The sequence below is a fragment of the Zalophus californianus genome, chromosome 3 (genome assembly GCF_009762305.2).
Source record: "Zalophus californianus isolate mZalCal1 chromosome 3, mZalCal1.pri.v2, whole genome shotgun sequence".
Lineage (NCBI taxonomy): Eukaryota > Metazoa > Chordata > Mammalia > Carnivora > Otariidae > Zalophus > Zalophus californianus.
This window is the reverse complement of record NC_045597.1, coordinates 164,283,377-164,304,437: the sequence shown is the minus strand read 5'-3', so window position 1 is coordinate 164,304,437 and position 21,061 is coordinate 164,283,377. Positions and strand designations below refer to the sequence as shown.

Genomic DNA, 21,061 nt, shown 5'->3' with positions numbered 1-21,061 from the left:
CTTGGGCAACCAGAGAAAAGAAATTAGCGTAAAACAGTAAATTTTCAGGCATTTATCCCAAAGAACTTCCATCATCACACAGAAACATAAAACATAAACATAAAACTGGAGAATTTTTAAGAATGACTGTTATAACTGGATAATTAAGTCACAGCATAAGATTTTACACAAATAACAGTTATCATAAGATGCAAAATTCCAAAGCTGCTCCAATAATATTTCGATAAAACATAGGATAGAAATACAGCAACATGGCTAAAAACTCAGCTCCCCTGTGAAAGGGCTCTACTGGGAAAGCAAGTTAAAACAGAACAAAAAACCTCCCAGAGAGGCACCATGTGCACCACGCACTGTGCTGGCCCAAGGAATAACTGAGATAAGACCAAAGGCAAACCACCTCTGGTACCAGAAGTTTTGAAAGTCACATATTTAGAAAACTGTGTGATTATAAGTAGAATATCATTCAGCCTCTCATTTCAGTCTTTGCAGAAGTGTACTGGATGGCTCTTCCTTACACTAAATAAATGGCCTCAGCCTGCACTGCTTTCTTATTCTAAATTTGTTTCTCCTGCTTCCTCCTTTGCGGCTAGGCTATCAAAGGTTCCTAACTGCCATTTTCACCTGTAGTGAGAGGTTTTTCTAGGAAGTGAAGTGGGTGTTGACCAAGAATTACATACATCCATCCATGCCTCTTTGGGCTTGCATTCTATATTCGAAATGCAAGAGATTGCTAGATAGCCAATTTGAAAATAGGTGAATTGTAGTTTTATCTAAGCTTGATACTGTCTCAAAGGATCTTGGGTGAATCTGATATATCACTAAACATTTACAAGTATCACTTCTAATTACTTCTTAATCTAAACTTACAAAAAAGTAAGGTCAAAGTCTGGCAGAACCTTCTTTCCATACTAGATACATAAACTATCAGAAAATCTTCAGACTGCAGAGACAATGTCAAGAAAAAAAGCAATGCTCTCCTTTTCACTTAGATTATTTTTAAAAAGGAAAAATGGGAGCATGTATTTTTTTCCCGGCAATATCCAAAGTGTAAATTCTCATCTACTGTTCAGCACAATACCAATTAGGCTCAGTGTATTCCATGTGAAGGTACAGTAAGGAAATAGGCAAACCTGTGCCCAGACAGCACTAATCCTTTGCTAGGATTTTAACTGACTACTTCATTTTTTCACCTGATTCAGTAGTGAAGTCCCTTTAAAACCGAGATTACATATAATAAAAGCTGTTTCTGTGTCTAGTAAATGGATTATAGTTAAAAGGGCACTGTCAGGATAGTTAAAAAGAATTCTCTAAAGGGAAGAGCTCTGCAGGACAAATGATTTCCCTGAGCACCGCTCATGGAAACATCCTTCCTGTAATTAGGTCTTGGATAAGGCTGGGGTAAGACATTTTCTTCTGGCCCTTCTTAAACTTGCTACTTTCTAGCATTTAATTTTAATCCACTGGACATCAGTGAAATCGGAGAAGGGAAGACCTTCTTCATCAACAAACAGACCAAATGCCTAGACTATTTCAAAATAAGATGGCTGCAGAAAGGCAGAAAGTGAAACAGATATACAGAAGTGAAAGTCTTCCCTTAAAGTTCAATGTAAATAATATATTATTATTTTCTGGGAGACCAAGCCATCAACAGGAAGTCTGCATCAAAATTATGTATTAACAGGAGTCAACTACAGAGAGTAAAGCTTTCTTTTCCACTCAATTCAGTTAAGTGTTCTTTGAGAATCAAGTGTGGATAAAAGACTGTACCAGATATTAATACAAAGAACACAAAGGAAATAAAAATCTTCTGGTCCATGTCATCTAGAACTTACAATCTATTTAGGGAGAGAAGTCCATTAAGGAATGAGTAATTATAAAACAAAGCAAATCAGTAAACCAGGGTTGAGTTCCAACAGAAAACAGGGAAAATAAATGGACAGAATGTCCGCAAAGACTAATGTAAATTTGAACAGTCCAAAAAGATCTTACAGAAAAGGAAACATGTAAATTTTACCTGAGTTCAATAAATCACTTATTCATAATCCAGTGCAGTTGGTGTACACACACACACACACACACACACACACACACACACACACACACACACACACACACACACACACACACACACACACACACACACACACACACACACCCCTCCCTGAGAGTGCTGAAAAACAAGAGAGAGAAACACATATACACACATAAATTAGCCTAGTACAAACAGCGCTAAGGATACTCAGGAGAAGAAACTCTGAAGCAAGGATCCCTCAGGGAGAGGAGTGGTTCAATTCCGGAAGACACAAAAACCACTGATTGAAGAGCCCAGCACAAAAGCAGTCATAAAGCAATGTCTCAACAGCAAAAATTCAGTGTGTGGCAACTGGAGTATCCTCTCACACCTTTTCCAATTTATCATCAGAAGAAAAATCTTATTAAAATAAGATGTTTGCAATGGGTTTATTCCCAAGTAGGTGGCAAAATATGTTCCAACTTTTTGGAATATTCAATTTAGTGTTTTAGCAATGAAAACAAAGACCATCATGAAAGACGGGTGTTTGCCAGGTACTTAAAAAAAAAAAGGAAAGAAAGAAAAAATCTTCACCATAGTTCCTCAGAAGATTTTTCTCCCCATTGTATTCTCTATTTTGAAACACACTCAAATCACAGACATTGAGTTGAATATTTAGCAAGGGCCAGGAAGAAACCCCAGAGCCAACAATGGCAATGAGAACTCCAACGGCCTCGGAGCCTGACACTAATTTACTGAGACACATCAGGAACTTTTGGGAATGAAGTGTCTGCTAATTAGGCCACCATGAACAGATTCCCAAACCTTGACAAAGTTTTTCCCAAACATCTGATGAAGAACTTTGATTTATGGGCTGTTCAGGTGAAGCCTGAACAGATGGTATCTTTTAATAATAATTGACACATGAGTTTGTTAAGGATCTCAATCTCTAGGAAACATGCAGCTCTATGGAGGAAAACAAAGGAGAGTTTCAGTCTTCTACCTTATCTTTGTCTTCAACGACATCTGCCAAAACATCATCTGGATCCAGGATTCCTCCATCTGTGTATTCTAAGTGATGAATCTTTACCCAGTAGCCAGGATCCTATGGTACAACAATCAACAAGTTTCATGATGTAAGCTTTTTAAAAATACAATTTAAAAAATAAGCTGACTCATTAAAAATAGGCTCTGGTAATGAAATGCTTGAACACCAAAAATAAATGTTACTTCTATTTCAATAAACATTTGCCATTTTTATCCTGTTTCAGGTAAATCAGTAAATCAAAGCATACATATTTCATCAATTATCCCGGAAGATAAATTGCAATGCAAAAATAAAGTGCCACAGTTATCTGAAAAGCATATTCAAGAAATTTTTTATAACTTCAATTTAGGTAATCCCAAGGACACTTTGGGGGAAGAAAAAAGATCTTCTTGAGGGTACTCTTTGAAATGGGATTAGAAATTCAAACTGACATTCCCAAAGTTGTAGGTATGTCCTCAACTCCAAGATTTGAGATGACATGTAGAGCAAGAGCTCCACACAGCAGCAACTCGAACTGTGTTTGGAGCTGAACGAGGAGTTCACTGAACAGGAGAAGTGCTTTAGGAGATTTCCAAGTACTATTTTAAAAACCTGCTTAGGAAAGTAAGGTTTAAGGAAAAAGAATTATTTTCTCAATTTGATATGTGGCTAAATACTCTGATGCTAGAACTCAGAATTAAATGACGCAGCTCATTCAGTTCCACACGTACTGCCTACTTCCAGAGAGGATACAAAAGGTCAACCAGAATAATGAAACAAAAATATGAACTGATGAATGAAGAAAAACATTAGCAAGTTTTTTAGCAGAATACCTAAGCTATCATCAGTCTGGCTCTGTGATTCTTAGAAAGCTTCTCAAAGTGGGAATAATTCTTCTAGAATAAAGTGCTAAGCCTTTATCATATGAATCTTTATAAAGGATAAGAACTAAGAGAGCCCACAAAATCCAACTGCAATTTTACAAAAACTAATAGAAATGGTTGTCACACAGGCTCCTCTTTAGCCACCCCCCAATAAAAGCCAAGGACATACTATTAAATAAAAGTAATGCTTTTAAAGCATCTATGCAGAGGGCTACTGAAATGTGGCCTATGTACATAGCTTTTCAGTAATCTGACTTGGTCAAGTCATAGGCTTAAAAAAATCCAAAGGAGTTCTCCTTTGACATTTCAAAATTAAGTTTTCTATAGAGTACCCGAAGAGCTATTCCAAGTAAAATGAAAGGAATTTCTTTGCTTCTAATATAGATGGAAACACTAATGGTTAGGAAACTTTAACTACCTGATTCTCTTACCCAGAAAGATCACAAAGATATGAGCAGTCACTGTATAACCAAGTAAAGTACAGCACACCCATCAATCAGATTCTTTAATCAGAAATCTTTACCAATTCAAGGTGATTGTGCTATAAAAGGTGAGCTAAGTATAACAGACTAGATTCTAAATAAGGAGAATACTAGATAGACAAAATACTAGGTAGCTGCCACTGGACCATACAGAACAGAAAGAACTCCCCCGTAATCTTTGGGAAGTCAGTCTTTTGGCTGTGGCCATGCCATAGGCAATGTATTTTTTCCAAATATACCCAGGACTTCTAATTGAAATCTATAGGGTATTACATTTTCCTTGTCAAAATTGCCTTCTTACAAAGGGAGTTCAATTTAATTAATTTCTATTAATATCCATTGAGTTGGTTTTTTGATATATTACAGCACTGTAGATGAAATCTGTTGAGTCTAACCATGTTTGTAAAAGGTGATGTATTCTGAAGAGTTCTACAGAGTTTGCTTTTTTAACATATTCAATTACTTAAAAGCAGACATCTATTAAGTTGTCTGCTTTTTTCTCATGCTGTTTATAAAAGCAGATTTTATCACCTAAGACTGAGGTAAACAACTACCCCCAACAACTGCAGTGTGAGTTAAAGTGTGCCTGTTTTCCTACCTAGAGGTAGGAACAGAGAGGAGAAAACCAAGGACTCTGATTTTAAAATAGGTAAACTCAGGAGGTAAGAGGGGACAGGGTCTGATCAGTAGCAAAGGGAGGAACAGAGAGGTGGCAGCACGAGGGGGCTGTTAAGTCACACAGCATTCTGCTATCACAAATACTTGCAGGATCTAAGACCTTCTGGAAAATAAGACCTAGGAGTTGCAACTATGACATTTATCTCTAATCATCTAATTGTGATTCAAAGGAGTACAGGAAAAAGTCTTACAGAACTAAATCAAGTAATAAAGTTATTTTGAACATTTTGGAATCATACATTCAATCCAAAAAACTTTTCAAGTGAAATACATGGTGCCAGAATATAAAAAAATCCTGCAATTCTAACACTACTGTCTCACATCGATACTGCCATTTTATACATTCCAGAAAAGAGTAGACTAATGATGAGCACACATCCAATCCTGAACAAAAACAGACAAACTGTATCAACGTTGTCTCAGTTAATATTTTACATGTCCAAGGGAGGTAAATCAACAAACACAGCACGTACTAACTGTGATTTTGTCCCCATGGTATTTTGGCCATGGTGCTATAGATCACTTTAAGAATACACATACAATATTAGCAGCCGACAGCCATTATAAGACCATAAATTCACCCTGACTCCTTTATGCATGTAAAAACTTCAACCGTTACCTTGCAGTCAAGATTTTGCATTTCATTTACTTAGTTTTATTACCACCAGGAATAAAACTGATCAAACATGAAAAGATGTTCACATGTGTGTCTAGTTTCACACAATTAATCACTTGCAAAAGTTTACCGTATTCTTCAGGATCGTGACATTAATTTACCTTTCTTTTGCACAAATATCTGTAATATATAAAACAAATTATTTTGAAAATATCTCTAGTAAAAGTGTTACACAATAAATCTTACAACTTATACTCCTAGGTTGTTTTTTTTTTTTTTTTTTTACAGATTTTATTTATTTGACAGAGAGAGACACAGTGAGAGAGGGAACATAAGCAGGGGGAGTGGGAGAGGGAGAAGCAGGCTTCCCACGGAGCAGGGAGCCTGATGCGGGGCTCGATCCCAGGACCCCGGGATCATGACCTGAGCCAAAAGCAGATGCTTAACAACTGAGCCACCCAGGTGCCCCCACACTCCTAGGTTCTTAAAGTATTGAAAAATAACATATCGTTTCCTCTATTTCTGATAGTATCTTATCATAAATTTCAAATAATGCAGTTAACTTAAACACTACTGGAATTTTAAAATTAAAAATAGCCACAAGGATGAATTGGAAAGGGAAACAAATGCATATACACATTATGGAAAGAAGACCGTTTTACAGAGAACTTACAATGATCAATGCAGAAACTGTTCCAAATAGGCACCGATATTAGTAGCAATAAATATCTTTCACCATGGGTAGATGACATGAAATTTGACCTTAATACCTGAGAAAATCTCTACTGGCCAGAGTTCTGAAAAAAAAATAACTTTCCATCGGCAGTATTGGGAGAGGTAGACTGGCAAGCCGTATACTGAAGTGCCGTTGACTACCAAGCACTGAGATTATGTCAATCATCAAAAGAGGGAAAACATGGATGGTTCTAAGCAATATGCTTCTGGTCCAAAAAGAGAAAAAAAAAAAAATAGCCTGCAATGGCAGCTAGGCCCAAAAGTGAGGTGGGCACTACAAAAGAAAAGCCAATGCTGGAAAAGAGCTATGTTTATCAGTGGTGGCCAATTACATAGCTCATTAGTGCAGCTGGTTTCTTTGTGACTTAATGTTTTCACACAAATAATCTCACCCACTGGAACTAGAAGAACAATGGTAAAAATTGAAGTTAATGGAAAATTAAAATTTTCTATGTAGAATTTAATTTCATGAATTTGGTCGAATATACTCCTAAGATTTCACCATTTCAACGGTCATCGTCGTAGCAGAGAACTTCAGTGGTTTCTATAGGCCAGGTGCTATAGGTGCTGTGAGTTTTGTATGATTAGCTTGTTTAACCTCAAACAGCCTCATGAAATAGTTATCAATAAATTTTTACAGATGAGAAAAGCAAGGCATGGCTAGGTGAATTGACTTAGCCAAGGTTAGATGCTTAATAAACAGCAGAGCCAAGATGTTCTTTTTAAACACAGAAAACAAGTGATTACTTTTTTTAAATCACAAGGTCCTAAGAATAACGCAAGGGGATCAGATCCATCTCTGTTGCCCCTTAAGTATATGGATCCAGGCAAGTCATCATTCCCCTGGGCCTCAGTTGCTTCATCATTAGTAAACATGGAAGGCTTGAGAAGGCTCTCTGGCCTTCTGCACAATGCAGCACATTCAAGTCCAAGTGTAGAGGACATAACAGGGCAATAATAGAAGGCCCCCCAAATTTTTCCCTGTGTCCAGTATTTTACAGGTGAGAGAAGCTAGAGAATATAATTTCTCATAATCATGGCATTAAAGGTTGGAGAAGCAATGGAAAAATATCTTCCTGCCAAGAGCAGAGAGGAAGCTTGAGGCATCAGAAATTAAATAGAGAATTATGAAGTTTTCCATGCATGCACATTTTAACTACTTCTATCATAATCCTCTGTGGTTAATATCTTGTCTACTCCAGACTAAGAGAGAGTAAGATGCCCCAGAATAGCACCCAGGAAGGAGATAGTAGTCAGAACAGGTCTAGAGACTGTTTTGGGCAGGTGGAGAGCAAGTCTTTGAATAACAAACCACACATGCTGTAGGGAAAAAGCAGTTTCTGAAAATGATGTCTGAGCAAAGCCTAGCAGAGCAGCACTGACACCTGAAAGGACAGAATTAACCAGAAAAGGCAGTAATAGATATTGAGATTATGAGCTGCCCCTGACTTCGAACACTCTTCCAACTTCCTGAAAAAGATTAACCAATGCAAATTTGAGAAAAGGGTATGACAAGAACATGCACTGATGCCACTTTAATCAAGTATGTTTCTAAAGAACTCAGGAGAACTAGAATGGCACCAGGGGTTTTTAAATGCTGGGTTGAAAGTAATACACAGCAAATTCAACAACAGAATTATAAACCTCAATTTATGTAAAAAAATGAAGATGAATCAGTCCATCTGTAAATTTACTCCCAGTGTTAAAAAAAACTCTATGATCCTACCGAAAGAAACTTGATATAACCATACCAACATCAAATGAAGGAGACTTTAAGAAACATTACTAAAGGTAAAGGGGAACATTTCACTATGATAAAAGGATCAATCTAATGTTAAGAAAACAATCCTAAACCTATGTACCCGATAACATAACTTCAACACATTTTGCCAAAATGGACAGATTTTTTTTAAAAAAGTAAACCAATCTACTTAACCATAGAGAAATGAGAGTCATTGGATGGAAGGTGTTGGGGGTAGGTTAAATGGGTGATGGGTCTAATCACCACTTGTTGTGATGAGCACTGGGTGTTGTATGTAAGTGATGAATCACTAAATTCTACACCTGAAACTAATATTACACTGCAGGTTAACTAACTGAAATTTAAATAAAAACTTGAAAAGGAAAAAAACAAAAAAATATATCCAAAAATCATAGTGAGACTTGAAACAAAGATATAAATCACCTGACAAACACAATTAACAAACTGACCTGATTCATATTCCATACATACAAGACACTGTACCCCCAAAATATTAGAAAATACATTCTCTACAAGTGCACATGAAATTTATAACCAACTTCAAAAGTCTGGAATCACTCAGAATATATTCTCTGACCAAAGCTGAATCAATTCCAGAAAGATATCTAGAAAATGTCTGGCTGTTTGGAAATTAGGAAATACAGTTCTGAATAATCCATATATGAAAAATAAAGGAAATTAGAAAATAGTTTTTAACCTAAAATAATTAAAACAACAAAAAAATTGTGGGATACAGCTAAAGCAGTGCTTAATGTCAAATGTATGGTCTTTAGTGCAAATATTAGCAAAAAAGAAAAGCTAAATTCAAGAAGCTAGAAAAAGAATAGCTAGTCAAATCCAAACACTAAAGGAAGGAAATAGAGGAAAAAACAGAACAATGTTCTATCCTATGAAAGGCTTGATAAAATTGACAAATATCTAGGAAAACTGATCAAAAAAAATTTCCACTGTCAAGGAAAAAGGCAAGCAATACCATCATAGATCTTACAAATATTAAAAAGATTTGGGAAAAATTTAAACCTATTAAATTGACAATAAGATGAACAAATTCTTTGAAAAATATAACTTACCAAAACTGACAAAAGATAGAAAACAGAAACACAAAGATAACAATTAAATTTTAAAACTTTCCCATAAAGAACCAGCCTCAGATCACTTCACAGATATCTTCCTAATGTTTTAAGGCAGAGTGTCAATCTCATACAAATACTTCTAGAAACTAAAAGAGAAAAATTTTCCCATCCTCCTTTTTATGAGGACAGCATAACATTGATACCAACACTTATAAGGATATTACAAGAAAGTTATAAAATTTATAAAAATTTGCATATGGATACAGATGCAAAAATCTTAAATAAAACATGTTTAAACCAAAAATCAGTGATATATTGTAAAGGATGACACACCATGACCACGTGGGATTTATTCTCTTAATGCAAGAGTGATTTAAAATTAAAAATTAACTGAGGTTATTCACCAAATGAATCAAGGAAAAAAAGGATAAAAATTAGATGATGATCACAATGGATGCACTTGAGAATATTCACCATCAATTTACAATAGAAAATATCTTAGCTATCTCACAACATAACACTGTGAATCTCACAGCATAACAACGATCAAAAAAGAGCCAAGTACAAAAAAGTACATACTCTGATTACATGAATAAGCTCAAAAACAGGCAGAATTAATTCACAATGTTAGAAGTCAGGAGACTGTTTAGAGCCATGAGTGTAAAGGGGCCTCTGGGGTAATGTTCTATTTCTTGAAGTGTGTCCTGGCTGCACTTACTTGTGAACTTTCCTGTAGGTGTGTTATACTTTAAAAATGTTTACACAAAGGGGTGCCTGGGTGGCTCAGTCGGTTAAGCATCCGATTCTTGATTTCAGCTCAAGATGGGATCACAGGGTCTTAAGATCAAGCCCCACATCCGGCTCTGTACTGGGCATGAAAACTGCTTAAGATTCTCTCTCTCCCTCGCTCTTCTGCATGCTCTTGTGCATCCTCTCTCTCTTAAAAAAAAAAAAAAAATGTTTAGGGGCACCTGGTAGCTCAGTTAAGCATCTGCCTTCTGCTCAGGCCATGATCTTGGGGTCCTGGGATCGAGCCCCATGTGGGGCTCCCTACTCCGTGGGGAGCCTGCTTCTCCCTCTGCCACTCCTCTGGCTTGTGCTCTCTCACTATCTCGCTCTCTCTCAATCGTTCAAATAAATATAATCTTTAAAAAAAATGTCTACATAAAAGAACTGTCTGCTTCAAAAAAAATATGATTTCTTCTTTCAAACTGAAATACCTAGTTTCCCTGTACACATGACTATCTCTACAGTTAAATAAATAAAGACCACTAAAAAGTTGTTTAGAACAAGTTTCCTTAGAAGTATAAGAACATATCTTTAGGCAAAGGAAAGAAAGGAATGTACAAGTGCCAAAAGACAGGGAGGCCTGGTTAACCTACCAACAGAAAATGTAGCTCACTGACCATCAATTATTCAAAACTTGCAAGACCCAGAGAAGAGGCTTCATGAACCACAGCTTTAATGAGTCAACAGTGTGACAAATATGTTGAAAATGTTACCACAATCTTGGGCTATGATAATAGTACTGTGTCCAGAACAGAGCAAGTAATAATCTCATTCTATACTAATTGGTCACCCACATTTAAAGCATTTTTTTTCAAAATTTAAGAGATGATTGTCAACAAACTGTAGAACACCAATATGGGGGATGGAAATAGAGCCAGCTCACTCATAGTAAGACATGATTTACTTTTGTTTAAACTGGAGAAAACAAAGGGAAACATTTTTACCATTTCAAACACAGGAGAACCACAGTTTACTGGGCATTGGGCTTTTCAAGTTCTCAAAGATAGAAATCTCTTATTGTTAAAATCATCACTAGTCATTTCTCAGGGAGACACCATATTGGAGACAAACATCTCTCTCAAGTCCAACACTACTTGTTTTTGAACCAGGACTAGCAAATTATTATATTTTCAGTTAAGCATCTTAAAGTATGTGGGTTATGTTGGAGACAAGTCTGTAAAAAATGCTTATCTTAAACACTTAAAATCATATTCAGGCCAGAGACAGACTCACACTACCATTAACATATGGAAATTGAGACAAGAGAGGAGTAACAGTCATTTTGTGCTTCCTCTCGAATACATGCTCATTGCTCATATAAGTCAAATTAGCTACACTACTCACATTCTTATCCCCGTTTTTCTTTGATTGAGCTTTTATAGGTGAATTTGTAAAAGTTAAATGACCATATCAGTCAGAGTCCCACCAAATTAAAAGGCTGCCATGCACAAGAAAGATTTGGCATGTTCTGTACTGCTCCAGAAGAGTTACATAAACAAGAGAGAGGCATACTGAATTGCAGCATGAGAAAGATCTTTCAAAAGGAGCTATGCAAGAATGGAGTGGGTTGTATGACGAGGGAGTGAGTTCTTCATTCCTGTAAGGAGTCAAGCAAAGGCTACATCGCCATCTTTCAAGGAGGCTATAGAAGAATTGTGTGATCCTGAAGAGCCCTTCCAACTCTGAAACCTACAACATCTAGAACCTCAAAGCTCCTTTAGGCTTTGAACCTGAAGTTAGAGAAACTTCTTGCAAGAAGAAATCTCTGCTGTATCATAAAAATAATGTTTTCCACATAGGGAATATAGTCAATGGTGTTGTAATGGCACAATATGGTGACAGATGCGAGCTACACTTGTGAGCATAATGTATCGAGTTGTTGAATCACTATGTTGTACACCTGAAACTAACATAACATTGTGTCAACTGTACTTCAATAAGAAAAAATGTTTTCAGAGGTTCAGCATGATTCCACAATTATTGTGCAACTCTGAGCAGAAAGTCTGAGCAAAACACCAAATTTTACCTTTCTCAATCTATGAGTTATTCTTGTGTCTTGCTGTATAACCTGAAAATTCACTAATTTATAAACATCTTTAAGGAAGAGAGTCTTCTATATCCAAAGTAATAGAATCACTCTAATAAAGAAACAAAATAAAAATGTGAGAATTTTATATTACTTACATTTATAAATAGGCTAATTTCTCATTCTAAAACAGGTCTTCCCCGTCCCTACCCCCTAATGTGGGGTTTTCAATCCTTGACTAGTAAATTCATAAATTCAAAAACTCAAAGGAATCCACTGGCTCACAGACCATCTAGAGTCCTCCCATCTTACGGTGGGGGGTTGGTGGAGAGACACCACAATATCAAAGATTAAATCACAAAGAAGATTGTGGTTGGCTTGGCTTGGCTTGTGATAGATTATCTTAAACAAAAGTAGTCAGTATAAAAACACCAATTCCAGGATAAATTTTCAATTTTATCTCATAATCCAAGTTCTGACAATACTACTTATTCTCCTCTTCAAGAAGGAAGAAAAATATTTAAGTATCAGGGCATATACTTCACTTTCTAATTCATATTATCAACAAAATATTTAAAAAGAATCTTAATCACCCCATGTCATTTTTCATTCGGCTTTAGGAGGTAGCCATAATCTCATCAGTTTTCTTTGTATAAAGGACTTTAAAGGTTCATTTTTCATCCTGGAATTAACCTAAACTTATTTGAGGGGGGAAAAAAAACGGTCCAGATACCTAAATTCTTTTTTTTTTTAAGAAAGGACAATTTTTAATTATTTTCGAATCTAGTGCCTACATTATCACAGCACACTCTCTTTACAAGAATATGGAAATTTCTTCTTTCTATGGATCTAAGTGTTAAATGCAGAAAAGCACAAAAGCCTTATATAAATCTTCAGGATTAAATACATTATAATCTTAAAACCAAAGTTCTATCAGGAAAATCAAATGCTAAAGTCTGAAATTAGCAAAAATTGCACTTGTATTTTAATTGATACACTTATTTCAAAAGCTTTCCAATATGAAAGACTTCCAAAACATTAAACCATTACTAATTTAGTAATGCTGGAACAGTGTTTCAAAAACAATTTTAAAGAAAACAGCTGATTTTTTTTTAAATCATGCTTTCCACTAATTGTTTTCAGTGAAATTTTATAATCCAAAGACCTGGATGCAAAGGGTTTAGAAGCTGTGTGGTCCAAAGGAATGCAAAGCCTACAGCCAAAGAAGGGAAGCAGCCATGTCCCCAAAGAGAAGAATAAGCTATTATTAAAAAAAAAAAAAAATTATTATAAAACCTTAGAAAGCATTCTTCTACAAAATGAATTTTAATAGGAATTTGAGAATACAAACTCATACAACTCAAGGTTTACTCAATGCATTCTTGCCACTATGATGCTGGCGTCTGTGTAAGGTAATTCCAAAGAAGAGCTCTGACAGACACTGTCAGTTGTGTGTGTATCTTTATGCATATGAATTAATAAAGGCGGTTTAAAGCATTCCACAGGTAACCACCATGGCCTCTAGATCTTCACTCAAACACAAAGGTTTATGCTCCGTCACTGAAGAAAATAAGACCTAGAAAAGAGAATTTTAATTTACAACAGAAGAGTACTGCTGACAGTGTTCATAAAAACATGTAACTCTCAGAGAAACATAAAGACCTCATCAACTTTATTCCTGCTCACTGTTTCTAAGACTACTTTTCAGTATGGCCATGATAGGAATGTTGAAGGAATAGCTGTCTCTGAAAGTACTGGGATACTATTACCCGTTACTATTAACTTTGCTTCTCCAACAACAACCGGGCCATTCGTCCCGGATGCTAGAGATGGATCACTGATGAAGCTAAAAAGAACACAGAAAGTAGAGGTCAGGAATCAGTAGAAACTGAGCTCAAGTACCCCCTGTTCAGAGCGTTGGAACTGCACTACCCCATCCAACCCCAGAAAGCTAGTAGCCAGGTTTACAAATCAGCCTTCCTCCCCAGCTACTCTGGGTAGGCAGTTAGGGGAATGTGTGCCTCCAAAATGAGGGATACAGGAAACAAGAGAACCCAACACATAAGACATGGGAAAGGAATTCCCCCAAAAACAGTGACAGCAATCAATCGTATAGTCATGCAGGGGTATAAAGAACAACCTATCTTGACATAATCAGCACAATGAAGGGCTCCAGGAAACATACAATCTTGTTAGATTTTAGGACAGTTTTAAATCTGAAGAAAATGGTACTACAGAGTCATCTTATACAACTATCAGGAGAAAAAAGAAAGCATGAGACTCAAAGAAAACTAAGCAAATAAAATAGATTAACTCCAAGAAAACAAAAATTTGCACAAGACCGGAAGTAATCATAGTTATTGGCTCAAGAGCGAACAGTATCGGCATGGTTACTCGAGTGAAAACACTGAATAGAGTTAAGCAAAAATTCCAACAATTCTGGGCAACGGGAGAGAAAAAGTGAAGAAGTTATAAGAAAGTTATAATTTTCAAGTACCCTAATGGGACATGACAGATTGATGAATGAAGGGAGAGCAAGTTTTTATTTCCAAATAAAAGCACACTGCTATCCCTTGACTCACAAATTGTTTAGAGTTACGGATACCTAAAAAAGACAGATAAAGGATTGAGAGTGGGTTACTTCTTAGAAGCACTGTTTTTAGTTATGGGCCTTTGAGCACTATTTGACTTTTCAAACTAGAAATGGGCAAACTGTGGCCCACAAATCCCGCCCACCATCTATTTTTGTAAATTCAGTTTAGTGAAATGCAGCCATGCTCACTCGTGGAAGTATTGTGAATGGTTGTTTCACAGGACAACGGCAGAGGTGAATAGCTGTGACCAAGATCATATGGCCCACAAAGACGAAAATATTTACTATTTGCTAACTCCTGCTTTAAACCATGCGTAAGAATTACTTTGATTGTAAAAATTAAATGGTACAGAAGGGTGGCCCATTGTATTCCCAGAAGCAACTCTTTAAGGTATCTTGTTTTAGTCTATTTGAATGTTAACTCCTCTCTAAATAAGCATTTCTCATGGTCTTAACTGACTTCAGAATTCATCTTTTGAACTTTGATATCATGATGGCAATTAAGTGTATTTAGGATCCTCCAACTTTCCCATCCTTCTTTCTCCTAATATTTCTATTCAAATATATTTCCTTGAATGGTTTCTATCTTTAATGAATAACTTAAACTTCTGTTTTTAATTCTACCATCTAAAGGTTGCATCTCTCCACTCCTCAGAGTAAAAGAGGACATCACAGTTATTTCTATCCTTCTGCCCTTTCACTTTCCATATCTGTCATCTCTACCTTTACTTTTACATTATCAAAGTTGAAAACATTTACATTCCCTTCTGGAATGATAACCATACTTTGTCTATAATTTGATTCCACAGGTTGAAAGCCAATGGCTAGTACTGACATTTATGGCAGCCAAAGGAACAGTATTCCCTGACAAACCAAATAGGAAATGACTGTCTGTCATTCTTTACAGTGCTAATGTCATAACCCCTAAGCCATTCAAACAAGAATGTTCAAATATGTTCTTGATACAGTCTACCCTTTGCCAAAAATTATGTTAGGGGACTTTGATACATAAGCTATAAGGGTTGATCTCAATATCAAAAATGTGTAGATCATTCTAAAATATACTTTTATAATATTTGCTATATAGAGTATATATACAATTACATGTGTATGTGTGTGGCACTCAACAGTAAAACAAATTATCCCCAACTTTATACAGGCAAGAAATATCACTCTGAGAATGATCATGGTTGCCTCTGATAACAAAGTAGAAATAGGCTAATTTTTCTAGGAAAATTATAAATTTGCCTGGTATCTAGAATATGAGAAGTCCTTCCCATAGCCCAATAGTAATAAAAGATACTAATCATTTCCTATTCTTCCTAGAACAAATGACCACTAACTTAGTGCCTTAAAAAAAAAGTTATTATCTTATAGTTCCATAGGTCTTAAGTCTGATGCAGGTCTCATTGAGTTAAAATCAAGTTGTTGGTGGAGCTGAATTCCTAGTCTGGGGGCTCTAGGGCAAAATGCTTTCCTTGGCTTTTCTAGCTTCTAGTGGGTTCCCACATTCTTTGACTCAGGCCTTCCTCCCACTTTTAAAGCTAGGAATGGCCAGCCCAATCTGACCTCTTCTGCTTCCTTCTTCCACATATAAGGACTCTTATGATTACACTGGGCCCATCAGGATAATGCAGGACAATCTCCCTATCTCCAAGTTAACTGACTAGCAACCCTAATTCCATATGCTAACTTAATTCTCATTTGCCTGTAACATAACATATACATGGGTTCTGAGGACTAGGAAGTAGACAGACAACTTTGGGAAACCATTATTTTGCCTAGCAATAAGGTCAAATACAGTACATTGTCTTTTTTGTTTTTAGCGTGTCTTAACAGCTCTATTACTCCAAATTAAATAGCAGTGAAAATCAGGGTTTTAGAAGACCCATCTCAGAGTTGTGTTTGGAATGAAAAGGGTTATAATTTAGGCTAATGAAGTACCTAGAAGACACATCTTCAGAAATTTTCAGTGTTAATTTAGGCACCTAGCCTTCATGAAATGTTGGGTCATATTCAATTTTTGGTCTAACATTCCAGGGAATGATACCCAACAGCAGCATTAGTTTTTAAACAGTCCAAGAGACAACAAAGATACAAAATAGAGATAAAAAATCTAGGATGGAAATAAAATCTAAAATTGGGTCAGTGCTAATTTCATCTGAAGCACAGAGGCACTAACCGATCAGACCAGAGGCCAGCTAAGGAAAGCCGATCTGATGTCACCAGCCCGCTATGTCAGCCCACCCATTTGACCCTTAGAGCCACACTTACCAGTGGAAAAAGTATTTCCAGCCAAACGTTCTCTCCTCTGTTCTGCTTTCTCAGTCCTTTCAGATTGGAGAAAGGATTAAATTGCCTCCATAGTGAGTAATGTTTCATAAATTTGGAAGAAGGCTATTTATACCTCTTTCCACAATGGACATGGAAGTTTATCATCAAATCGTTACTTGCCTTCCTTTTTCTATACATGAATAACCAAAATTTTGACTTTCTTCATAACTACATCATTAAGTATACTTTTTCTTGTTCTTCTCCAAAATTTTTACAAGTCTTTCACCTGCTAAAAGGCAGAGTCCAAGACATAAAATGCACAGCCTAAGTCACAGTGGGAATACCAAGATTATACTACAAAAGCAATGCCTTTTCTCTATTTGTGACTCCCCATGGAAGGCAGGGGCTGACAAAAACAACAACACAATCAGGTACTACTTGGAGTCAAGAAAATATAAGATACCTGGAGAATCAGAGGGAAAACTTACAGCATGCATCAAAAGCACTGCTTTGAGGAAATTTATAGAACTGAATACAAATATTAGAAAAGAAAAATAGACCTAAAGTCAATAATCTCAGTTTTCACTTTAGGAAACTAGAAAAAAAAAAAAAGCAGCAAATACAAAATAAACAGAAAAATTACAGCACAAACCAATGAAATTGACAGAGTTATCAATAAATCCAAGTTGATTCTTTAAGAAGACCAATTAAATTCTCAAGCCTCTAACTATGCTAAGAAAAAAGAGAGGACTCAAATTACTAATATCAGGAGTAAGAGAGAGGACAGCTCCTATGGACATTAAAATAATAATAACAGAATACTATGAACAACTCTATGTACATAAATTTGATAACCTTGATGAAATGGACCAATTCTTCATAAGACACAATCTGCTAAAACTCACACAAGAAGAAATATACAATGTGACTAGACCTGTATCTATTATGTTGAATTGATCATTGATAACCCTTCCAAAACAGAAAGCACCAGGCCAAGATGGGTTCACTGGTGAATTGTGCCAACCATTTAAGAAAGAAATTATACAAATTATCTTAAAAAGTTACAAGAATTCTCTAAAATCACTATCAGAGGATAGAAGCAGAGGGAATATACCCTAACTTATTCTGTGAGGCCAGCATTACCCTAATATTAAAATGAGATAAAGACATCAAAGAAAACTAGACCAATCTCTCTCAAGTAAAATTGAATCCAACTATGAATAAAAACAACTGTACACCATAACAACCAAGATTTATCCTAGGTATGCAAGGCTGGTTTAACTTTCAAAAATTAATTAATGTAGGGACACCTGGGTGGCTCAGTCGGTTAAGCGTCAGCCTTCAGCTCAGGTCAAGATCCCGGCGTTCTGGGATCAAGTCCTGCATCAGGCTCCCTGCTCAGTGAGGAGCCTGCTTCTCCCTCTCCCTTTGCCTGCTGCTACCCCTGCTCGTTCTCTCTCTGGCAAATAAAGTAAAATTAAAAAAAAAAAAAATCAATTAATGTAATCCATCACATCAATATACAAAAATCACATAATCATATCAATAAATGCAGAAAAAACGTTTGATAAAATCCAACATCCATTCATGATAAAAATTCTCAGTAAATTAGGATTAGAGAGGAACTTCCTCAACTTCATAAATAATATCTACAAAAAAATCTACAGCTAACATCATACTTGGTGGTGAGAAACTGGAAGTTTCCCACTAAGATCAAATACAAGGCAAGGATGTTCCCTCTCACCACTCCCTTTCAACTTATGCTGGAAGTGTTAGCTAATGCAATAAAACAAAAAGAAGAATTAAAAGGTATACAGATTAGGAAGTTCAAAATAAAAGTGAATTTGTTCACAGAGGACATGATTGTCAATTCTTTCGAATTTTCTACATAGACAAAAAAAAAAAAAAAAGTCCTGAAACTAGTAATTACAGCAAGGTTGCATAATACAAGGTTAATATACAAAAGTCAAACACATTCCTATATACCAGCTATGAATAAGTGAAATTTGAAATTAACTCTTTCCACATTATCACTCCAAAAAATGAAACATTAGGTATAAACCTAACGAAGTATGTACAAGATCTACATGAGTAAAGTTACAAGTTTCTGATAAGTTAAATAAAAAAAGATATTCCTTGTTCATAGACAAGAGGACTCAATATTGTCAAGATATTAGTTCTTCCCAATTTGAACTATAGATTCAATGTAATCTCAACCAAAATCCCAGCAAGTTATTTTGTGGATATTGACAAACTAATTCTAAAGTTTATATGGGGAGGGCAAGGCCCAGAATAGCCAACATAACATTAAAGAGGACTGAAACTCCCCAAGTCTCAGACTTTCTATAAAGCCACACTAATCAAGACAATGTGGTACCAGCAAAAGAACACACAGATCAACGGACAGGACAGAGAGCCCAGAGTCAACGGATCTTTGACGAAAGAGCGAAGATACTACAGTTGATCCTTGAACTACACAGGGGTTAGGGACCCCAAACCCCCATGCAGTTGAACGTCCACATGTAACTTCTGACTCCCCCAAAACTTTACTAATAGCATACTGCTACCAACTGTATACCTTACCAAGAACAATCAACACAAATTTTGTATATTATATACTATGTTGTTAAAGTAAGTTAAAGGAAAAAAAAGTTAAGAAAACCATAAAAGAACACATTTACAAACCTGTACCATATTTGTTGAAAAAAGTAAAGTATATAAAGTGGACCCATGCAGTTCACACCCATGTTGTTCAAAGGTCAACTGTACAATGGAGCAAAAAGAGTCTTTTCAACAGTGATGGAACTAGACATCCACATGCAAAAAATTAATCCAGATACAGACCTTATACCCTTTGCAAACAGTAACTCAAAATAGATCATGAACCTAAATGTAAAATACAAACTATAAACTTCTAGAAAATAATATAAAAGAAACTCTAAATGACTTTGGGTATGGCAATGACGTCAGGTACAACACACAAGGGATGATCCATAAAAGAAACAATTAAAATTAAAACTAGATCTCATTAAAATGAAAAATTTTTAATTCTCTTGACATTGTCTTTTGGAAAAAAGAGGACAAGTTGGGGTGTCTGGGTGGCTCAGTCGTTTGGGTGTCCGACCCTTAATTTTGGCTCAGGTCATGATCTCAGAGTCATGGGATAGAGCCCCGCAGAGGGCTCCACACTCAGCAGGGAGTCTGCTTAGGATTCTCTCTCTTCCTCTCCTTCTGCCCCTTCCCCCTCTAAAAATAAATGAATAAATCTTAAAAAAAAAAAAAAGGCGATGACAAGTCACAGACTGGGAGAAGGTGTTTGGAAAAGACATGTCTGATACAGGAACTATCCAAAATACACAAAGTACTCTTAAAACTCAACAATAAGGTAACAAAAACCTTCACAGTTACCTCACCACAAAAAATACAGATGACCTAAAAGCACATGAAAAATGATTCACGCTGTATGTCAGGAAAATGCAAATTAAAACAATGAGATACTACTACATAACTATTAGAATGGCCAAAATACAGAACACTGACAATACCAAATGCTGATGAGGATATGGAAGAACATGAAATCTCAGTCACTAGTGGGAATGTAAACTGGTACAGCCACTTCGGAAGACAATTGGGTGGTTTTTTACAAAACTAAACACACTCTTACCATATGACTCAATAATCAAACTCCTTGGTATTTACCCAAAGGAGTTGAAAACTTAATGTCCACATGAAAACCTGCACATGGATGTTTATAGCAGTATCGTTCATAATTGCCAAAACCTGGAAGCCACCAAAGAGGACCTTCTGTAGGTAAATGGATAAATTATGGTACGTTGAGACAATGGAGTATTAGTCAGCACTAAAATAAGCTATCAAGCTATGAAAAGAAATGCAGGATCCTTAAAAGCATATTACTAGTGAAAGCCAATGTGAAAAGGCTACATACAATATAATTCCAATGTCATATACATTCTGGAAAAGGTAAAACTATGGAGACAGTTAAAAGATCAGTGGTTGCCAGAGGTTCGGTCAGAGGAGAGATGAACAGGCAGAGCACAGAATTTTTAGGGGAATGAAAATATTCTGTATGATACCATAATTATGGATAGAT

General features: G+C 36.0%; 1 protein-coding gene across 15 annotated transcripts in view; it reads right to left on the bottom strand.

Moving 5' to 3' along the window:
* The window catches only part of PARD3B (par-3 family cell polarity regulator beta), a 1,014,396-nt gene that overhangs the window by 860,432 nt on the left and 132,903 nt on the right, over positions 1–21,061 (bottom strand). For all 15 annotated transcript variants that reach the window (XR_003519077.1, XM_027589187.1, XM_027589179.1 and 12 more), the window contains one exon: positions 3,015–3,116. Coding sequence is in view for 13 of the 15 variants with exons in the window: in XM_027589187.1 (XP_027444988.1) it covers positions 3,015–3,116 (102 nt within the window). In the remaining 2 variants the exon portion in view is untranslated. Of the gene's footprint in view, positions 1–3,014; positions 3,117–21,061 lie in introns of those variants that run through there.